The sequence below is a fragment of the Electrophorus electricus genome, chromosome 3 (assembly GCF_041902795.1).
Source record: "Electrophorus electricus isolate QZ-2024a chromosome 3, ASM4190279v1, whole genome shotgun sequence".
NCBI classification, from domain to species: domain Eukaryota; kingdom Metazoa; phylum Chordata; class Actinopteri; order Gymnotiformes; family Gymnotidae; genus Electrophorus; species Electrophorus electricus.
In genome coordinates, this window is record NC_137499.1 from 37,955,143 (window position 1) to 37,976,990 (window position 21,848).

A 21,848-nucleotide genomic window follows, 5' to 3' on the forward strand; every position below is an offset into this window, starting at 1 on the left:
GTTATTTTTAACAACTTGAGCGGTCGCGAACTTTACAAATGATGAGAACACACTAGGAACAGAACGCTAAATCTAGTTATCAATTTATAGTGCGTTAGATTTAAGGGAACGTATGGCCGCTGGCTGGTTTTAGGTTTTTGCACATAACATGAAAAGAAAAAATATTCTGCATCATTTTTATTGTCTTATATAGTAGCTTGTTATATTCTGACGTAAATATGTACTGAAAGCGATATGTACCGTAAAGTACTTGGACACTAAAACTAAGCACATTATCGAGGACACCCCAGTGCTGTGCGCTGTTAATAATGAGGGACGGGTGTTTAAGCGACCCGACGCTAACCCTACTGGCTAGCTGTAGCCCTTCCTCCCCGGAGAAGACGCACTACCGTTAGAGAAACAACAAAAATGACGGCGACAACCTGACACGTCGATCGCTATGTGTGGAGTTTACGTGCATCTTTAGGGTCGGGGGGGGGGTGAAATCAAAACCAACACTGTATTTCGGTTCTGTTTGTCATAAAAACCGAGGGAGTGTCTTTTACCGAGGGAGTGTCTTGTGCTGTCGTCGTGTGGACTGTAGCTAGCTAACCTGGCTAGCACTAGCGACGCGGCGTAAACACTTCAGTTGTTTTAGTGTGCTGCTTTTGCGACCTGTCTGCAAACGCCGCTATGGCGCAGACACGCGCAGCGGGCGACGAGCCCGCCGGGGAACCGTCCTGCGGCGCGTGCTCCGGGGACGTCGTGGCGGTGAAGCGCGCGCTGCTGCACAGGCTGGGGCCCCACGAGCGGCTGCTCACGTACGCGCAGGCGGTGCTGGTGTGGGAGAGACCCCTCCACAGCCTGCTCGCCTTCTCCCTGGTCAACGCGGCCTTCTGGTAGGTCTGGAGGGGGGGGGGGCGTCTGACGTTAACGTCCTGTGCGTAGGAGACACGAAACTGCAGTTGCGTTTTCCATTAGCGCTTTGGTATGGGTATGGGTATGGGTATATGTGTGTGTGTGTGTGTGTGTGTCTCGTTTTTGGAAGAAGGTTCGTATTTGCGCGATCGTTTCCGCGACGTATAATGATGCCAAAAATATGCCAAAGTACGTTCGGTTTCGTTTACATTATGGCCTGTTTACAACCTTATCACGTGATACCAGCTGAGCCTACAAAATCACTGAACATGTCTAAGGAACTATGCACTACCTGCTGCAAATGCGTTGGAGAGCTTTGAGATCTCTAATAGTTCTAATGGTAGAGCCTGATGTTCTACTAGGGCAGTGGTGAAAGTATTTGACTTGTAATCAGAAGGTTGCTGGTTCAAGCCCTGCCACTGCCGAGTTGCCACCGTTGGGCCCCTGAACAAGACCCTTAACCCTCAGTTGCTCAAGTTGTACTCGTTCATAATTGGTTTGGATAAAAGCATCAGCTAAATGCCATAAATGTAATTTCAATTCTAATGTAATATTATAAATGAAAACGGTCATATGCTGTCTTTGTGCTTTAGAAGTAGGAGTTCAGCAGTGCACCTCAGACCATCTCTTTAAAGTTTTTATTCTCAGCATGGCCTGATCATGTGTTCACTGTACACTTTTACCCAGCAAGGGAATTAGAGTGAGGTCTTAAGTTTCTAAGAGCTGTGAAGCTCTAAATTGAAAAGGCCTCTCTGAGTGTGTGTGTGTCTGTCTCTTTCTGTCTGTCACTCTGTTTCTCTCTCTCTCTCTCTCTCTCTCTCTCTATCTGTGTTTCTCCTCTTTTTCACTCCATGTCTCTCACTGGTGTCTCTCTCTCACACTCACTCTGTTTCTGGCCATCTCCCTATGTCCCCCGCACAGACATGCAGCCTGTCTCAGTCCAGTCGTCACGTCTGCTCTGCCTTAGTCACTTGTTCAACTGCTTTTCCTTTCTCTCTCGTCCTGTGTGCCTTTCTCGGCATATGAGACGAGACTGATTCAAGCCAGTGCTCGTTTACTTTGTCTGGCAGTTATGAGGTACTGAATTAAAAGAAGTGCCCCAGGGGTGAGTAAAGTTGCTATACTCCAGATAGACGCTCTGAAGCCACATGCACCATCCAGTGCAGTTGTGGTCTGAGATGCCTCATAGACTGGATGCATTTGTCCATGGTGGTGTGTGTGGAATTCAGCACATGAATTGTTTAATTTCTTTCTGACTTTCTTACCTATTTATACTCTGTCGGTTACGTCGTGCATTTTATATGTGCCTTTTTTATGAGTTGGTTTTTGACTATAGGATCGCTGTCCACCGGGTATTATTTGAGTGGCAGTCCATCGTCAACACAACATTGACACTGACCTGGCCTTGCACTGGATGGTTTTTATGTTCTGTTTATCACACCGTGTTTGTTGGATCCCTGCGTCCTCTGCCCCTAGCACACACCGTTGTATGCTCACACTTGCGTAGTCTTATGCAACTGTTCTGTTGTGTGTCACACCGTGGATCAGCAGAATCAACATGTGCTTCCAGAGTATAGAAAGTGTATGTCCACTCTTCAGCGTCTGAGTCTTATTAGATATTATATCCTCAGTCTGAAAATCTGTTCTTCCCGTTCAGCCGGTGAACTGGCAGTCCTGCTGGTGTCGCGCGCAAATCACATTTTCAGAGCTTCTCGCGTGTCTCGGATCAAAGGGCGGAAGCATCTGCCGAGCGGGAAGCCACTTGCTCATGTTCACAGGATCTGTGCTAATTTCCCAGCTGCCTGTGTCTCTGTGTGTCTCTGTGCATCTCTGCGCTCATGCACACAGCCAAGACTCTTACTAGAAACACAACTCCAGTGAAGTCATTGGTGTTTGTGACACAGCAGTCGTGCACCCCCCACACACACTAAGTGTTTTTCAGGCTGACACTTACTCTCTTTCTCTCTGGTAGATACCAGGACTTTGTTTACTCGGTTTTGCTCCCATTTTCTCTCTCTTTGTGTGTGTTTTCTCTCTCTTGTATTCTGTCTCTGTGTGTGTGTGTGTGTGTGTGTGTGTGTGTGTGTGTGTGTGTGTCTCTCTCTCTCTCTCTCTCTCTCTATCTCAATCCTCTCTACTGGATTAATTTGGTGCTACTAAGCTCATGGCTTCCTTTCCCAGGAAGTGCACATACTGAAATATGCTTTAATCTGTAAATTGCCCTTTATAGGAGCCTCCCCTTAAATGCCAAATCCCTTAAATGTAATGTTCTAATTTATTGTGATCAATCGACACATTTTTGCCCAACATCTAATTCTTGAGCAATCATCAAGCATAAAACCCCCTCAGTCACCCACAGGGTAGTTCCAAGGCCAGGTGTGCAGATGAGGTTGTATGTTACAGGTGTGCACGTCTACGTACCAGAGGGCCAGAGGTGAGAGGTGTTTAGAATTATAACCGCAGTTAGGTCTCAGATGTCTGCAGATAAACCTACAAAAACCGAGTAGAATCTTGGTGAACCTGGATACGAATTGCTTGGTGCGGCACTGTAACTGGACGGAAGCACCGTGAGGTCAGAGCTGTGCTGTCCTCCCTGCAGGTTCTTTGCCCTGAGCTCTTTCAGGATGCTCTTCCTCATGGCGTCCAGCCTGGCGCTGGCCGTGTGCGCGGACACCTGGTGGAACGCGATTTGGCCCAGGATCAAAGGTAAGGTCTGATGATATCGTCATGCATGGCGGTGTCTGTGCTACTTGGATACGGGCAGATGTCGATATCCATTTGATATTCAGGATCAAGATATTATGTGCCAATATGGCCGTGCACCGGTAGTTTTTTTGTTTTGTTTTTTTTTAGCATTGCTAAAAGCTGATGTGTTTTGCAGACAGATGGACTCCTGATGTGCTCATGTAACAACACACAAGTAAACACCAGAATGTGTTACACGTAAACATCCCTAACGTTCATGTGCTTGTGTGTGTTCGCAGTGAAACGACTCGATGATGGCGAAACCGAAAGGTGATTTGTGTCATTTTAATTCTGACCTAACGGTTGCATTGGAGCAGGGGTGTGATTCTTTGCAGAGAGTTAACTGTGTGTGTGTGTGTGTGTGTGTGTGTGTGTGTGTGTGTGTGTGTGTGTGTGGCAGCTGGGGCCTGGTGCAGCCCGGGATCCTGAGCGTGCCCGAGCTGTGTCTCCACATGGCGGAGATGTGGGTGATGGTGCGTTCGTGCACGTCGGTCCTGGCCTCTTTCAAACGCACCAGCCCGGGGAAGGCGAGTAGACCGACTCGGCCATGGCACCGCGGCGGCCCCGTACAGACTACCCTTCACGCGGCTAGTTAGGATGTTTTTAAAAGCGTTACCTTCACGTGAGACAGCCTGTGCTTTAATGGAATCTCCACCCGCAGAGCCGGAAGGCTCATTCATGTCCTGCCCACTGTTTACGACAGACCCCTCCCCTGGGCTTTCTTAGCTGTGTCCAGGGAGCGCAACTGAAGACCATCTGGCACTGGTAGGACTGGCCTGACTACTCTGGGAGGGCTCCTTCCCTGTAAAACCAGTTTAAATGTCAAGATGTGATACAAGACCAAATTAGATCGGGCTGCCTCTTCACCATTTGCAACGGTTTTTAATAACATCGGGAGTTATTTTGTTTCAGATTTAAATTGGCTCATAGACTGTAGAGGCATGATGCATGATGTATTGACAGCCAGTACATTATTTGCAGATAAGGACAGTTATGAATTTAACGTTATTGGTTTGATATTGGAATTTCAGGTGATAATTACAACCACTAATTTTCATCTATCCAGGGCATTAACCCTTCTGTTTAATTTAGGTCTCATTTGTATGTTACTGCTGCTAAGAAGAAGGCTGATCAGGGATGGTTGGTTCACTTCTGTAAAGTGCAACCTGTGTTTGGAACAGTTTTCGTTGCAGATTTAATGTATGTTGTTGTTGTTGTTTTGCCATGTAGATTTGTTTTTTTTCTGGGGACTTTCCAGCTACAGACATTCTTATATAGTTCAAGGCAAAAAAAAAAAAAAGACATTGACACTTAACTTTTTGCAAAAGGTTAGAAAACAAAAGTAAAGTAATGTTTTTGCTCCCATTTCTTTTAAGAACAACTTATGTTTACAGTAACTGTGATGTCTGATTTACCAGTAATTAAAAATTAATTCTGTATTTTTAGACTTTAACATGTCTTGCGCCTACTGCACTTCAAATATAGATTTTAGTTTGAATTTTCTTTAAAATGCATAAATGTAAAATTAGTTGTTTTTTGATGTGTCAGCCACAACAAGGCTATTTAATTGGCCCAGGAAATCCAGTATCGATGCATCTCCAATATATCCCTCATGCAAGCTACCCTTTGTGTGACACTGTGATTAGCACGGCTAAACGCGTTATTGTTGGTCTCTGCAGTTCTGTATGCTGATGTGTAGCGTGTTCTTCCTTTTGGCCATGGTGGGGCGCTACATCCCTGGACTACTTCTCTCCTATGTGGCAGGTGGGTAAAGGAGACTTCCATAGTTAGCTCATGGAGCCAACATCCAGCGAGGAAACTGATAGAAAACTAATCAGATTATGTTTTTCCTCTGTGTGTGTGTGTGTGTGTGTGTGTGTCTGTCAGTGCTGAGTGTGTTGTTGTGTCCGTTGGCGGCGTATCATCGATTGTGGCAGCGTGTGTGTGTGCGGCTAGAGCCAGCCCTGCAGTGGCTGGACTTCAGCGTCAAAGGATACATGATGTCCAAGCCCATAGACAACCAGTGTGAGTACCACACGTTTGTGTGTGCAGTTACTGACGACTACAATAATGTTCAAAGGTTTCTGTCCGCTCACGTGAACTGCAAGAACTTTTGGTATTTCTAAAAATAATCCGCTACTTTCTTTTTACTACTGAATTGATATTTTTGAAGTATACATTTGAAGGAAAAGATTTTGTAAACTGAGGCAAGTCTTTGTTTCCTAAATTTCCTAAATCTCCTGAGAGCTGCTAGCACAGGGGTCATCTCCATAGTACTGCGGTAGTGGCGGGTGGTCTCCGCGGTAGTGGCGGGTGGTCTCCGCGGTAGTGGCGGGTGGTCTCCGCGGTACTGCGGTCACTCACCCCTGACATCAGCTGCTGAAGAGATCAGTAGAGCTGCTGAGAAGCACATGCTCAACCTTTGACGTGTGTGTGTGTGTGTGTGTGTGTGTGTGTGTGTGTGTGTGTGTGTGTGTGTGTAGTTCTTCGCAGGCCAATTAGGGGCGGGGCAACAGATGATGCCAGTGACAGTGAGGAGGAGCTAGCTGCATTCTGCCCCGTGGTAAGTATACCTCACCAGAGTGTGTGTGTGTGAGTGCGTGCGTGCGTGTGTGTGTGTGTGTGCGTGTGTGTGTGAGACAGTAGAAGAATTAAAGTTCTTATGGATCCTACTATTGGGTAAGCAGGTGTGACTCTACACAGTGGCTTCTTTTCAGTTATACAGGCGAAATATCAGTTTCGCATCTAAGATTGCATTGCGGTCACTGCGTGGTGTTACATTTCAGTTCTTTGTACCCAGAGGTCTCGCATTATTGGTCAGTAGATATAGAAGTGGCCCGTTTTTAGTTCAGTATCAACCACTTGCCTCCTGCAGTGTGCGCCCGTCTTATTACGACGTGGGTTTAGGTGGCTGGTTGGGGTTGTGAATGGAGGAAGTATAATTTGTAATCTAATCCTGGGACGTTTTTACAAAACTACAAAAACTAGTGAGTGAAACAAGCCACAGAGGATAAAACTAGGCCTGGTTTACCCTGTTTACTTCCAGTACAATAGTGCGAATAGAGTGGGATTAACGGGAAATGACTGTGATTACACTAATCCCGCCGCTCTGAATGTTCCCTCCCTGTAGTTCGATGAAGCCGCGGTGGCTAAGGAACTCGCTCTGACCGATTCCGAACACTCTGACGCTGAAGTTTCGTACACGGAGAACGGCACCTTTAATCTCTCCCGGGGTCAGACTCCTGTCACCGAGGGCTCAGAGGGTAGTAGAACTGATGCGCAATGTTGCTGACTGATGTAACAACAGGTTGATTAGCAGGTAGTTGGCTGAAGTTCTGCTTCCCTTCTCACCCAGATCTGGACAGGCACAGTGACCCTGAGGAGTCTTTTGCCCAGGATCTCCCAGACTTCCCTTCGATAAACCCGGACGCCACCCTGATGGAGGACGACGATGACCCCAGCCTCGGGATACCCAGCCTGGGCGCGGCCGGCCTGCCAGGTCCCCGGGGAGCCACCACCTCCGCCATGCTGGACCTGGACACCCAGCTGGACTCGGACCAGGAGGAGCTAGACCACGACCTCTCCCTCGACACCCTCAACGTCACCTCTGACCTCACCAGCGACCTGGCCGGGATTCTGGCCAGCAACATGATCCAGGCGGCCATCTCTGGGGCCTTGCAACCGCGACCAGCCCCAGGGTCACGCAGACAGGGGCTCCCTCGGGGCCCCGGAGCCCCGCGTGGCAGCTGCAGGAAGCAGTCGAGTTCGGAGCTGGACACGGACCTGGATCTGGATGCGGAGGACTTTGAGATGCTGGACCAGTCGGAGCTAAACCAGATGGATCCTTTAGGGGGGGCAGGAGGACGAGGAGCAGCCCCAGGGGGGCAGGACAGAAACCAGGGGTCCAGCTTCTTCTCCAACCTGCTAGGCAAGCCACAGTGAGGTGTGTGTGTGTGTGTGTGTGTGTGTGTGTGTGTGTGTGTGTGTGTGTGTGTGTGAGAGAGAGAGAGAAATACACACCTACCTATATCTAAACCAGTCTCTCCTCCATACCTTTGTGTACCTGCCCCTCACATTGTAATCAATGTGAAGCAAGTTTGTAGAATGTGTGTGCACCGATGTGAAGAAGAGCATTTTGATCTGTGCACAGTTAATGGATGTGGTCCCACTAGCCAGTAATCCTCCATTGGCTATAGGCAGTCACTGTGAAGTAACCTAGTTTTTAGTCCTGTCTCTGATGTTTTCTTTTCTGTGTAAGTCTGTTTGAGAGAGCGAGCGAGTGAGAGAAATTTCTAAAACACCAATTTATTTTGTAGGCAAAGCAATAGGCTGCGAATGCAGGGAAACTTCCAGAATCATACCGAAACCAGCATACCGCACCCTGAACCTTCTACATCTCCTCAGACAAGTCTTGCTGAGCCTTATTCATCTCTCGGAGACAAAACCTTTCATTAACGTGCACCCGCCGCTCGCTCGTCCCTTAAACATATTTTAGTCATGGTGGGACCAAACCAGACATTCCTGCACAGACACTGTGTGCCCCTCAGTCTTCTCCAGACCCAGGACACGCCAGTAAAAGGCAACACCCACGACATTCTCCTGCCGAGCGGTGCTGTCCAGGTCCAGATTACCCCGGCGTAATTGTGGCTGGCGCCGCGATGGTCCAGGCGCACGCTGGTGTTGGCCCTGCCCCTCACTGCAGCGTCGGAGTTGGTGCGTGCAGGCCCAGCAGGCGTGAATCCTGCTTTTCCTTCTTTTTCTCGTTCTCGCTGTTCGCTTTGTTTGCTAGTAAACAAGGTCCAAGCAAGTGAGAGAGTAGCGGAGTGCCATTGGATGCTGGCGGTTTAATAGCAATATGTGAACATTAGCGGTGAAAGAGTTGCATTGATTTGCTTTTTTGTTTTCTACTAGGTTTTTGTCCTAAACTGGAACAGCTAAGTCCTGACTTTGCGTGATTTGACGTCACATGACCCAGGAAAAATAAAGGAATATTATGTTCTTGTAAAACATCTTTTCTAAAAGAAAACGTGGGCAGCAACAAAAGCCCGCTGGACTGACCCTTTGTTCAGACAAGTGGGTCAGTTTACTGGTGTCCTGGTTCTGGCCCGTGGTGGTTTATGGCGGGTGTTGTTCTGCTAGCAATCATGTGTTCCAGTTTCTTCGCCTTTAGTTACAGTTTGCTGTATTTTTGTCGTTTTGCATCAGCTGAAGAGAGAACCACTCGCTCAGAATGCTGGTTTATTTGGGAGCACTTGGAGTGACGTCCGTGCTGTGACCAACAAACTCAGTCACCCTGGCCATGTAGTCTGAAGTCTGCTTGTCCTGGAATGGTTCCAGGATGCGCTTCAGAATGCAGGAATACTTACAACACTGTTCAATATCAAGGCAGAGATGTGAAGACAGTTCAGACAGAGAGGGACTGGCTCCACATTCATTATCTCCAGCTCTGTCAGGAGACCAAACAAACCGCCCTGACTTAATTGTTATTGCCCTCACTTTACATTACATCACTGTAGCTGTGAGAATGAACACACATCTAAACCTGGCACAAAAACTGTTTATCCCAAGAATGTAAAATGAAAATAAGAACTTTATTTGGAGTTCTAAAAAAAACGCCAGCACCCAGAGAGGCACGATGTGGTGCCGTGTGTGTGTGTGTGTGTGTGTGTGTGTGTGTGTGTGTGTGTGTGTGTGTGTGTGTGTGTGTGTGTGTGTGTGTCTGTGTCTGAGTGAGACTCACAGACAGGTTCTTCTCAGCTACTTTCTTCTATATCGTTACAAGTGTTCTCAAATAATGATGAAAAGCTGCAAAGATAAGACGGCCCACGTGTGGCAGCGGGGCGGTCCACGCGCCGTTGGCACGCGCCGGCCGAGATGCTGACGTTGACGCTACCTCTGACGTGCCTTTGGCCGGGTCTTCCGCCCGAGGCCGCGGCTAGCGTTCCCGTGTCCCCGGCACAGGACCAGCCCGGGGAACCCTGATACAGGGTCACAGGGACTGGGGGAACCGTATAAGCACTGTGATGTCTTACTGGTTTAAACCGCCCCATCTAAGCTCTCATCTCACGCGCAGCCTGAACTAGCTCTCGGCTGTTTGCAGTTCAACACTAAGTGTATGAGCACAGGGTACCAGGATATCTCTCTCTCTCTCTCTCTCTCTCTCTCTCTCTCTCTCTCTCTCTCTCTCTCTCTCTCTCTGTTAGCTCCTCCCACGTATATAATTTCACTCATGGCCCGAAATTCTTGTCATAATCACTTGACATTTGCACTATAAAATAGAACTTAAACAAAAACGGTTACGCATTTTAAGTCAGGGACAATATTTTGTAGTAATTAAAGTCGGTAAAGTGAGCTCTCATCCCTTCTACCGTGTACTTGTCCGGTAAATAAGTAGACAGGCCTCCTCCCTGAAAGGAACCTGTTCGTGAAGCCTGATGATGAATTGAATTGGAATTCCTCTCCCACAGTGCTGTGTGAACACAGAGTGCAAGTAGTGAGCTTGCTTTGTTCAGTTGCTGTTCTAATGCTGGTGCAGAAATATGCAACATTGAAAATGCAACTGTTTGGTGTAATTTTAGATGTGTGTGTGTGTGTGTTCTCTGGAGCAGAGACTGTATCTGTCACCGGGAACTTTTATTTGATATTACTTTTATTTGATTTTGTTTTGCATGTTTGGCTTACTGCACTTGGTTAGCACACACTGACAATCTTTTGTGTCCATTTTTTTTGTTGTGATCTTGACAACTGTATTTCCCTGTTTTCTTTTTTCCCCACACGATGGTTAGTTGCTGTACATTACGTCTCGGCTAACCTCACCAGATCCCTTAAGTTCCATCTTGCTCTACTCTCAGTCCTGTGCTTTCGTAGTTAGGTTGAGGTATGTCGGAAGCGGCTGTAAATGGCGATCTGAACGCATTGCTCGTTAAAGCCAGCAGGGCGGCGCCGTGATGCTGCGTTTGCTGGTTTGCTGTGATTCTCCCTCTTGCCGCTACTCTTTACTCTGTTTCCCTAGGTCACGTTACCGCTTTTCCCATCATCCCTTTGGATCTACGGTGTTGCAGGCCGCTGTTGATTTTCCGCAGTGCCGGCAGCACTTGCTGGCGACAGATTTATGAAGAGCTATATTTACAAATCAAAGTAAAATGAAGGTCTAAGACTTATATAACTGACATTGAGTAACATGAGTAGGTCGCAGTCTGGCCTTTATTTACTTTTGGATGCACACATTATATTTACTAAAAGGGTTTTCCACAACACTTCTCAGGAAGAGAAGAATTATTTCAGATGACCACAAAAGCTTGACTTTATAAGAACTGAAGTAAGCTCACTTTTGAAAAAGAAATGTGTGCCGTGTGGGAAATGTTATTTTTGTGTTATTATAGTTTGTAGATGATTTCTCTCTCCCCCCCCCCCCCCCCAACTTGCCAGTCATTTAGTACATTAGTTCAAACTCTTGTCAATGAGCCATAAGTCGGTTTATATGAGCATATAGATTACAGGATGATAAATGGGGGATGACGACTGTGGAGTATATTCTTAGATGTCACTCTTTATAGAAGATGATGGCAGCGGCAGCATTAAACTGAAACCGACCTGATTCAGGATCCTTCATCTGCCTGCCCCACTGGAGCTCAACTAAAGGGACTAATAAAGAACTCTTCTGAAGTGTTCTTTAAAATATAAAGTTTTTTTTAAAAAAAAGGAAAAGAGAGTAATTTAATTCATAGTATCTCTTTGATGAGAGAACTGAAATGTTTCGTTATCAGTGGAAATGTACCCTTTCCTTTCTCTGTGATTGATTTTTGATATGTTTTGGTGTGAATAAACTGCAGCCGACACCCGCTTCTGAGTGCGTTTTTATTGGCGGCGTGGCTGCGTGACGAACCCCGTCTGCTTGCGTCCTTCCCGTTTATTTCTCCTTGACATTTCTTTTGGCATTTAGCTATATAAATGTAAACATGTCCTCAAAATAAGTGATGATCACCAGAATTTGGAGCTATGTGTGAGTTATGTATAATTAATTTGATGACACGAATGTAATTTTTTTTTTTTTTTAAATATGACTAGATAGGCAGCCCATAATGCAATGCGGCGCGCGAAGCTCGAGGGGACTAAACGGCTCGAGACCGTCCGTTGGTCGTGTCGGACAGAAAATGAGCAAAAAAGACTCTGGATGTGCGTAGCTGTGGTGGCACTGCACAAAACAAACAGGACTAGATTATGGCGTTTGTTTACGGCTACCAGGGGCTGTCCGCTAACGTCCTAACCTCAGCAGCAGCTTAGCTTAGTTAGGTTAGCCGCTTAGAGTCGGGAAAATGCTCAGAGTAGTGTTATAATCGGCAGGGCAGTCTTATAAGCGATAGAGTAGATTTATAAGCGATAGAGTAGACTTATAAGCGATAGAGTAGATTTATAAGCGATAGAGTAGACTACTAAGCGATAGAGTAGACTTATAAGCGATAGAGTAGACTTATAAGCGATAGAGTAGACTACTAAGCGATAGAGTAGACTTATAATCGATAGAGTAGACTTATAAGCGATAGAGTAGATTTATAAGCGATAGAGTAGACTACTAAGCGATAGAGTAGACTTATAAGCGATAGAGTAGATTTATAAGCGATAGAGTAGACTACTAAGCGATAGAGTAGACTTATAAGCGATAGAGTAGACTTATAATCGATAGAGTAGACTTATAAGCGATAGAGTAGATTTATAAGCGATAGAGTAGACTTATAAGCGATAGAGTAGATTTATAAGCGATAGAGTAGACTACTAAGCGATAGAGTAGACTTATAAGCGATAGAGTAGACATAAGCGATAGAGTAGACTTATAATCGATAGAGTAGACTTATAAGCGATAGAGTAGATTTATAAGCGATAGAGTAGACTACTAAGCGATAGAGTAGACTTATAAGCGATAGAGTAGACTTATAAGCGATAGAGTAGACTACTAAGCGATAGAGTAGACTTATAATCGATAGAGTAGACTTATAAGCGATAGAGTAGATTTATAAGCGATAGAGTAGACTACTAAGCGATAGAGTAGACTTATAAGCGATAGAGTAGATTTATAAGCGATAGAGTAGACTACTAAGCGATAGAGTAGACTTATAAGCGATAGAGTAGACTTATAATCGATAGAGTAGACTTATAAGCGATAGAGTAGATTTATAAGCGATAGAGTAGACTACTAAGCGATAGAGTAGACTTATAAGCGATAGAGTAGATTTATAAGCGATAGAGTAGACTACTAAGCGATAGAGTAGACTACTAAGCGATAGAGTAGACTTATAAGCGATAGAGTAGATTTATAAGCGATAGAGTAGACTACTAAGCGATAGTAGACTTATAAGCGATAGAGTAGATTTATAAGCGATAGAGTAGACTACTAAGCGATAGAGTAGACTTATAAGCGATAGAGTAGACTTATAAGCGATAGAGTAGATTTATAAGCGATAGAGTAGACTACTAAGCGATAGAGTAGACTACTAAGCGATAGAGTAGATTTATAAGCGATAGAGTAGACTTATAAGCGATAGAGTAGACTTATAAGCGATAGAGTAGACTTAAGCGATAGAGTAGACTTATAAGCGATAGAGTAGACTTAAGCGATAGAGTAGATTTATAATCGATAGAGTAGATTTATAATCGATAGAGTAGATTTATAATCGATAGAGTAGACTACTAAGCGATAGAGTAGATTTATAATCGATAGAGTAGATTTATAATCGATAGAGTAGACTTATAAGCGATAGAGTAGATTTATAATCGATAGAGTAGGCATAGAGTCGATAGCTACCTGCTTATAAAAGTTATGTTTTTGCCCGCTTTCATATATTCACTAGGTGCTGACATTATCCTCGCGTACTTGAATGAGAAAAACCGACCCTACAGCGCACAGGATGTGTTTGGTAACCTCCAGAAAGAACACGGCTTTGGCAAAACGGTATTACATATGTTGTCTTGGTGTTAAAAGCGAACGAAAACAGCTTTAGTTTGTACATGTTGAATGGGTACTGTCTACATCTACTAGCGCATCGTAGCGAGTATGACTAGATGAGCTACCTTTCAACTTTTAGCAGTAGTGGGCATGTAACATTTGATTACATCATTACTGATTCAGATGATAGAGTTTAGAGTTAGTACCGGTTCTGTCAAGTGTAGCAGTAGCGTTAAGTAATGTTCATATCTGACGTGAAGTTCTGGATACCCGGGTAGTAGACACGTGCATACAGTGCTGGATTGCAGGGCAATTTGCTGGCATGCAGACTTGGAATAAAAGATTTGTGAGCGCTCATGTTGCTGTGCACAGGCAGTGGTGAAGGCCCTGGAGTATCTGGCCCAGGAGGGCAAGATCAAAGAAAAGGTCTACGGCAAGCAGAAGATCTACTTTGCAGATCAGGTTCCTTTTTGCGTTTGCCACAAACATACACTTAAGATATAGTGAATCCAAACATGAATGTCTAGACTAAACGCAAGTTGCAACTTCCCGTCTTTTACGGAGTGACAAAGCTTTAAACAGATGGCGTGTGTATGCTAAGTGTCAGCGCTGAACTTGCAGTCTCAGTTCCCTGATGTGAGTGACTCTGATCTGAGGGACATGGACAGCCGCATAGCCGATCTCAGTGGCCAGGTGCAGTCGGCCTCCCACAGCTGCCGACAGCTGGACGCAGGTACATGCATGCTGCTCCCTGCACCATGTGTTCATGCACTTGCTGGCTTTGGAAATTTGACAAGTTGATCTGCCATTTATGTTTTACTTACTTACTTACACACACACACCAGCTGTCAAGTACGTCATCTTTGCCCTCAGAGCTGAAGGAGCTTTTGAGCTCACTGACCACAGCAGAGATGATGTCAAAGATCCAGGAGCTGAAGGCAGAGTGTGACAGATACAGAGAACGACTGCTGAAGATCAAATCTGCTGCCAATCATGTCACCCCTGAAGAGAGGGAGAAGGTGAGACACCCCCGCTCACTACATGGACCATGTAGTGGTGGTGGTGTTAAGCCTGCATTTACTACACAATACTACTTAATAAAATAGGATAATCTCTATTTTACCATTCTTTATCTATTGTTTTATGCATTTAACCAAATACTTGAGTTTTGTTGTATAAATAAAAAAAATATTCATTCGTTCACTGAGCTAGATTAAGGTGGCATCTAAAATTTCCACAAGTGTCAGTGTCATTAAAGATAAGCTCTGGTTGTCCTTGTATCTGTGAACGGGAGGTGTTCCTGTGCTTGTTGTACCACAGGTGTACAAGCAGAGAAGCCTGTATGTGAAAGAGTGGAAGAAGCGGAAGAGACTGGTGAAGTCTACATATACGTGCCAACACACACGCTTGTAGTGAATGTAGACAGGGCATAGAAATGTATTGAATAACTTGATATTCTTTACTGAACATCCAGGCCACTGATATGATGGGAGCAGTCCTGGAGGGTTACCCCAAGAGCAAAAAGCAGTTTCTGGTTAGTATCTCTCCTGAACTGACATCAGGGCTTTAGCTTGTCAGAGTGAAATGTTTGTAATGCTCCTTAATGATCTATAGGACTCTTCTCTTTTATATCCATGTCCCTGTTTTGCAGGTATGCACATAAATTGTCTGAATGTGAATTGCTTTTGTGCATTTCAAGTTTTTTGGCTGCATTTGATTAGGAGGAGGTTGGAGTTGAGACAGACGAGGACCATAAAGTAACTGTTCCCAACATCTGACACCTTGGAACGCCTGCCTTTTTTAACTGAGTTAACATGGCCACTGGTTGCCAGGACACTTGCATGGCAGCAGAAGGTGCCTGGGACAGTGGAATGCAGGGGCAGGCACTGCTGCCCAGGCACCACCAGACCACCACATGATGAGCCTCTAGCAGTTATTTACAAATATAACATGTTGGGAATGAAGAAATTGCACAGCACTGTAAATAAAAGTTTAAAATGCAATGTTTATTTGGTTTTTTTTGTTGTTTTTTTTTGGGTTTTTTTACATTTCCAATTACAAACCGCATTCATACAAAAAAAATACACTGACTGATCATCTTATGTGCATCAGCACTTGAGTGGATATTGAGCTAAAGAGCAGTGTTGTCGGTTTCTGCAGTTCACTGAGCTTCGGTTTTACGTGTCCACACGGCGTTCACTCCGTATTATCACAAGACGAAGAAAATCCCTTTTTTCCCCAAGCACAAGTCATTGAACATGCTGATTAATCTTATTACAATAAGACCTGAATGTATAGAGAAAATGTCAATTGAATCGTTTTTCCTGAGTCCCCTGACTTCTAAGGTAAACATATTTTTCTTTGATAACATTTTGGTTAAAAGTCCCACTAAAAAGAGTCTTCATGCACAGAGGGGCTGAGGTCCATGGAATCTTACAACAATCCTAGGCTAAGCTTAATTCATATAAAGAACTAAGCAGTTATTAGATCAGTTAGGGTCAACAATATAAAATGCAGATAATTTAACTTGTGCACTCACTTTCCTTACTTTGTGGAATCTTTCATCTTAAAATGCATTTTATTTCTGTGTAGTAGTGATAATTGTAATTTTCCCCAAATAGCAGGGAACCCTAAGAGACAGCTGAAGTGCCTGGTTCTTCACTTTTCATCTGCACTCAGAAATCAATCCAAAAAACAATTAAGGACTAAAACTCTGTGCTTCCTTTATCTGGGATTTAAAACACTAAACTCCAAGCAAAAACCTACTTTAAGATGTGAGGTAAGAGAATATGATTAGAGTGCACACCAGCGTCATGAAATGGAGCTGGTGTTTAATATTTCAGTGATATAGATCACATTTCACATATCAAACCCATAGCTGGAGAGCTTGATATCAGAGGTAAGCAAGACCGCATGCGCGCACGGACTTTAAACAAATCAGGCAGATACAACCTCCAAGGAAATAAACACTGACATTATTGCATTGGTTTCAAGAGATGCAGATACACACCCTGTGAAACAGGTGCATTTTACTTACACACAAAATAAAAAATAAAAATCCAAGTCTCCGCTTGGTCCAGCACTTCCTGTTTCCCCAATTGCACAATATGGCTTAAAAGCTTAAAGCATCGCCAGGCCTGTTAAATATGACCTATCTGGATGAAAAGAAAGTGGCTCAAGCATGCTCCGACTCGCAGGTTTCGTTTTAGTGATGTGATTTATATGTGGACTCTGGACAGCTTAGTTACTGATCAAACGCAAGACTTTGCTTTCAGCTGAAGTCTAGGCACACTACAGGCTTAAGCAGCTCGCACTAACGAAGCCCTCTCAGACATGTCCTGCATCAGGGGTTAAAGTTCAAATCAGCCCAGCCAGGTTCCCAGGGCAATAAGTTTGCTTGGGCTTGCAGTTACTAAACATTCACGCTGTATTTACATGACTTGCATTTTAAAGCTTTGACCACTGGATGGTGCGTTGCGATGGATGTTTAAGAGCCGGCTGCCTGTAATGCTGGCGGGTACAGAGGAGTCCTGCTGGCAGAGAGCAGCATGTGTGTGTGGAGCGAACGTTAACTCCATGGCCGTTGGGGGCGGGGGCGGCAAAGCCTCAGTACAGCTGACCGTTCAGCTGCTGCAGCACGTCCACGACAAACTCCCTCAGGGTCTGTGGAGAATGTGCACGAGCGCGCGCGCACACACACACACACACACACACACACACAGTGAGGGCTGGACAGGACGCAACGCACCTACCCAAAGGCAGCTGGAGCCAGATGTCTCGTGCACCAGGGTGCCACCCCTCTAGGTGCAGGCGTGGGTGTGGGTGTCACCTGTGGTTTGCAGTGTTCTTCGATCCAGCTGAAGACACAGGCCGAGAGCTCCTGGAAACTGCTGACCGAGACGGAGGTGCTGAAGGACTGGAAGAGCGAGTCCATAACGCTGTGAAAGACGCTGAACTTCACCTGATCCGACACCTGCTCACTACCCTGCTGGGGGTTGTTCTGGTGCGCCTTCACGATGTGCTCGTAGTTACTGAAATCAACGAGCAACATGAGAGCCAGAAGCACACAGGAACGCAAGAGAACTTTCACACATGCAATTATATACACCAAAATGCACAAAAAAATCAAGCACAAAGTAACACAATCAGGGACATTATAAAAGGCAAACAAAAACAAACCAGGCCAGTCCAGGTCGCTCCCAAACACAGGACTACTTTTATAGAATGGTCACCTCCTCAAGCTGCACTGCACTGCATAAAGCCACAGCATCCTCCACCCCTACTCTCCCAAACACAGATGGCCCAGGAAGACACATTTAGGGTTATTCTGGGTTTAGGGTTTTTATTTTGATGTTACTATCTGAGCATTTCTCAGTCAGGCATGGCTGCTTTTTACAGTTTTTAATTTTAAATCACATTTCCCATATATATTTTAGGCTACAGCGATGTACCAAAAACCATAATAATTGTGGCGTCTTGACGCGTCTATAGGGAATCTTCATACGTCACCAGCAGAGACAGCCTTAGGGCACCACTCACTACCACAACATCAGAGTACAGCAAACAACAGGAAACAAATGAACTCATGCTGGCTGCGCTCCAGCACTCAAGCGTGTGAACTTTGGTCCGGTTGCTTGTGTCCTGGTTATTGCTGAACTCTTAGTGGTTTTATCTGCCTCTCTGGAGAAGCCAGGGGTAGTGCAAAGGTCAGAGAAAGGCAGCCGGTCCCAGAGACCACTGCACCGACACAGACACACTGAGCATCTCAGGGACCATACGGAACCATCTAATGACTTAATTCACTTGGACACATTTCGTTGGAAATGTTAGTTGAGGACAATCATTATTTTGATCATTTATATATCTGTGGTTGTGAAAAAATGACGCGACATGCACAGAAAACATACGTTACAGCATGGTATACTAAAACTTGTCACAATGGCAGGGATTATTATAGCCCACACCTCACAACCTCCGATATCCTTTTTTAGGACACCAAACTCTCACTCAGACGGACGGACACACCCACACACTTACGCTTTCATAATCTTCAGAGCCATCACTTCCTTTCTCAAAGTGGACACTTCCTCTTCTTGCTTCTTTTTCTCTTTATGAAGGAACTGAATGTAGTCTATGGCTGCAAATACATACAAAGAAACCAATGGGACAAGTGATCGTTAGCCAATGTCTTCCCGGCGTAGGAATCCGCCATCTAAAGGAATCCCCAGGTGCTGTGTTGGTGCGAGGCCCTGCACAGCACTTCTGCGCATGCTCTTACTCTTCTGCAGTACTGTGGCCTTGCTGATCTTCTGCGTTGCCATGGCAAACTCAGACTGCTGCTGGCAGGTGGGGACGATAGACTGCAGGTCATCATAGCCTTTCTGTGGGCACACAACCAGGAATGTACATCGGTATTGTAGTGAACAGGAAGGCACTGAAAACTCTCTAAAGAAAGCAAAGAAAGCCATTTACTAAATAATTAACATAATAATTAGCAAGTAATTAACAAATTAAGTGATAATTAGTATTAGTCAGACTCAACTGGCCTGAAATTGGGACTTTGACTTGGCCATTATAGAAGATTTTCACCTTCTTATTGTTCAACCACTCATGAGTTTTGGCCATGTGCTGAATTTGCTGTCCTGCTGAAAGGCTGATAGTTTGAACCGCTGAAGCGTTTTTTTTTTTAAATCAGAATGAAGCAGGCTGTCTTACAGTACTTCCCTATATTATATTTTGCATCTTCCACCCTCCACTTGTAGATTCCCATTCCCTGCTGTGGAAACATCCCCACATCATGTCGTCACACCCCTCTGCACTGTAGGCATAAGGTTTGTGGACAATATGGCAGTAGCAGATTTTCACCCCACCCCCCCCAAAAAAACCTGAAGTTGTATCTCACGTGACCACAAAACCTAATTTCACATTTTAGCTCGATCACTCTGCTGCTTTGATGCATTTTTCTTCAGGAATTGCTTCTTCCTAGGAACCCTTCTATACAGGCCTGGTGTACACAGAGCTCTTCACATCAGTGACTGGCGGACCACCTCTGGAGTCTTAGCCACTGAAGCCTGGAGCTCCTGCAGAGCGATGGCTGGCCTCTCTGTGGCTTCCCTCACAGGTTCGCTCTGTGCTGGTGCCGTGTAAAGGGACGGTCTCGTCTAAGCAGTGCCTTGGTGCTATGATGCAGTTTCCACTTCCTCACAGTTCATCACTGAAGTGCTCACTGGGATGTCCAAAAAATTGGGATATCCTTTCTATCTTTCCCTGTCTCGTGCGCATCCCTGAAGTTATGGCTAATTTCCCTGTGTATGTCACAGCTTTCCTTCACATTCAGAGTCTGACCAAAAGTACTTGAATTACAAGGCGAACTTTAAACCCTTTCAGGGATTCACAGGTAGAGACCAACTGTAGACAACACCTTGTGTATAGTTAGTGTATATCTCCTCGATTTCCATCCACAGTTTGTTTTGACAAATGCTCCAACCCTTCACAAATAGTTAAGTTTTTGACCAGAGAACCGCTGTTGACTAGGTACGAGGGAAACATCTCTAATATAGACGGTGTGACTGTTTAATGTGCGCCAATTTGATGATAACAGTACTAATATTCTCCAAAAACATCTACTGCCATGATTCTGCATTTCTGGCCATCGGTCTGTATTCACCAAACAGCTAAGCCTCTAGCCTCTCTCTCCTCTCCTCAGGGCCGGTGTGGGAGCTGCCGTGTCCCTCACCTTAATAGCGTCTCGTCGTTTCTGTTCCGCCTGCGTGTGCGCTTGTCTCCTGCGGTCCTTGTACGCCTCCTTGTATGTGCTCTCATGTCTGTAATCACTGTCTTCATCATCTGAGGCATAAAAAAACCAACACCCAAAGACAAAGCCCATGACACCACTGTGGGAAAGGTCCACAGGTGGCTGCCATAAGGCTGCTTGAGAGTTATTTGCATTTTGTAGTATTTACTTCCTTTTTTTGGAGTTTCCTTTTTTTGCAGGGACACCAGACCGCACTGTTGAGCCTTGCGAAGGTGTCGCAGGCTTTAGGCAATTCAGTAAAGTACCAATGAAGGGAGGTACACACCTGACAACCCCAATGAGATGCCTGTAGGGTAGTGGCTTTTTAGAGGTTTCTATGAGTGAAGTGAGTGAACTGGGCCCTGCATGAAACCATAATGGTTTGCCGCAGGATATCAGACGCCTCACCCTGTGTATAATTACACTAATGGTAAACAAACCTGCTGTGTAAATCTGAAGTGCCTTAGGCAGTATAAAGGTATTTGCCATGGTTACCCTGGAGGTAACTTACAAATGTTTTTGAGTGCACTCAGTCCTGTTTGCAACTGGAATACAACGTCCACATTCATGCATTCACATTGCCAAGAGCAGTCTGTCCATTTACAAAGAAACGAGCTGGAAGCGATTACTTTCTATTGCCTGTAGTGTCAATGACAAACCTGAGTCGTAATCAAACAAACAGTCACCTGTATTTGGTACTGAGGAGGCACTCGTGGATCCTATACTGTTGGCTCGGGAGACCACAGAACCCTTGCGGGAAGTCTCAGAAAAGAAAGCTGTCAAAGGACACAGTGAGAGAGGTTACTTGGACACGTCTACTTCATACAGTGGTTATACCGCAAAGAATCAGAGACGGGTCTTAGCTACACGAAATATGGAGTCTCGCTAACCACAAACGTGAGCGGAATTAACCAGGAGCAAATATAAAAAGCTACAAAGCAATACTCAACGCTACTCGGGACTCTAACGAAACCATTTTCGGGGAGTAACCACTTGAAACGGAGCTTAAGTGAGATTTTAGCGCTTACCGTGGTCGAATCCGTTGTCACTAAAAGTGCCGTCGGTCTGTTGTGACATGGCGAGCCGAAACACCCCAGACACAAAGAAAAACACTCAGATGAGTTCAAATTAAGACGATCAAGACGCTGTTTATAGCGCCGTTTCTCATAAGAAAAGCCGAGGGACGCGGACCGTTAAACGTTACAAACCCGCACACCTGCCGCCTCACGCGTCTATTTATTCACTCGCATCCAGGACGCCGACACTCCCCGCCGCGCGCCCGTTCAGCACGCGACGCGGCTTTTTAAAAATACTTTCACGCGAACAAAAAGCGCTGACAACGTGAAACGTCGCGCACGTGCCGCTATCTCGCGAAAAAAAAAGCCAAACAGCTCGAGTGTCAAAAGAGCTAGTTAGGCTAGCTTTAAATATTAGCTAACTAGCTATACATTAGTCTATTTAGATTTAAAGAAC

At 45.3% G+C, this 21,848-nt stretch overlaps 3 protein-coding genes across 5 annotated transcripts in view; 2 read left to right on the forward strand and 1 right to left on the reverse strand.

Moving 5' to 3' along the window:
* The first annotated feature begins 275 nt into the window (after positions 1-275).
* retreg3 (reticulophagy regulator family member 3) lies at positions 276-11,480 on the forward strand. The gene is made up of 9 exons (XM_035523804.2): positions 276-878; positions 3,497-3,603; positions 3,882-3,912; positions 4,043-4,169; positions 5,322-5,406; positions 5,530-5,667; positions 6,126-6,205; positions 6,773-6,905; positions 6,998-11,480. The coding sequence occupies exons 1-9, from the start codon at positions 673-675 to the stop codon at positions 7,582-7,584; spliced, it is 1,494 nt and encodes a 497-aa protein (XP_035379697.1). The 5' UTR covers positions 276-672; the 3' UTR covers positions 7,585-11,480.
* Positions 11,481-11,525: 45 nt separating this feature from the next.
* Positions 11,526-15,591, forward strand: psmc3ip (PSMC3 interacting protein). Of its 3 annotated transcripts, none has more exons than XM_027030716.3 (8): positions 11,526-11,644; positions 13,488-13,588; positions 13,955-14,044; positions 14,204-14,315; positions 14,456-14,601; positions 14,903-14,956; positions 15,057-15,116; positions 15,304-15,591. In XM_027030716.3, the coding sequence occupies exons 1-8, from the start codon at positions 11,641-11,643 to the stop codon at positions 15,358-15,360; spliced, it is 624 nt and encodes a 207-aa protein (XP_026886517.1). In that variant the 5' UTR covers positions 11,526-11,640; the 3' UTR covers positions 15,361-15,591. The 3 variants fall into 3 exon arrangements, with proteins under 3 accessions (XP_026886517.1, XP_081567561.1, XP_026886516.1); XM_081711435.1 differs by lacking the exon at positions 11,526-11,644 and adding an exon at positions 11,651-11,817 and having other exon boundaries at positions 15,282-15,591; XM_027030715.3 differs by lacking the exon at positions 11,526-11,644 and adding an exon at positions 11,653-11,817.
* mlx (MAX dimerization protein MLX) overlaps positions 15,568-21,848 on the reverse strand; it is an 8,832-nt gene continuing 2,551 nt past the window's right edge. Inside the window, exons 2-8 of the mRNA XM_027030714.3 lie at positions 21,404-21,440; positions 21,062-21,151; positions 20,319-20,428; positions 18,861-18,963; positions 18,620-18,719; positions 17,412-17,613; positions 15,568-17,245 (exon numbers count right to left, since the gene is read on the reverse strand). Of these exons, the coding sequence (XP_026886515.2) occupies positions 17,189-17,245; positions 17,412-17,613; positions 18,620-18,719; positions 18,861-18,963; positions 20,319-20,428; positions 21,062-21,151; positions 21,404-21,440 (699 nt within the window). The 3' untranslated portion in view covers positions 15,568-17,188. The remainder of the gene's footprint in view (positions 17,246-17,411; positions 17,614-18,619; positions 18,720-18,860; positions 18,964-20,318; positions 20,429-21,061; positions 21,152-21,403; positions 21,441-21,848) is intronic.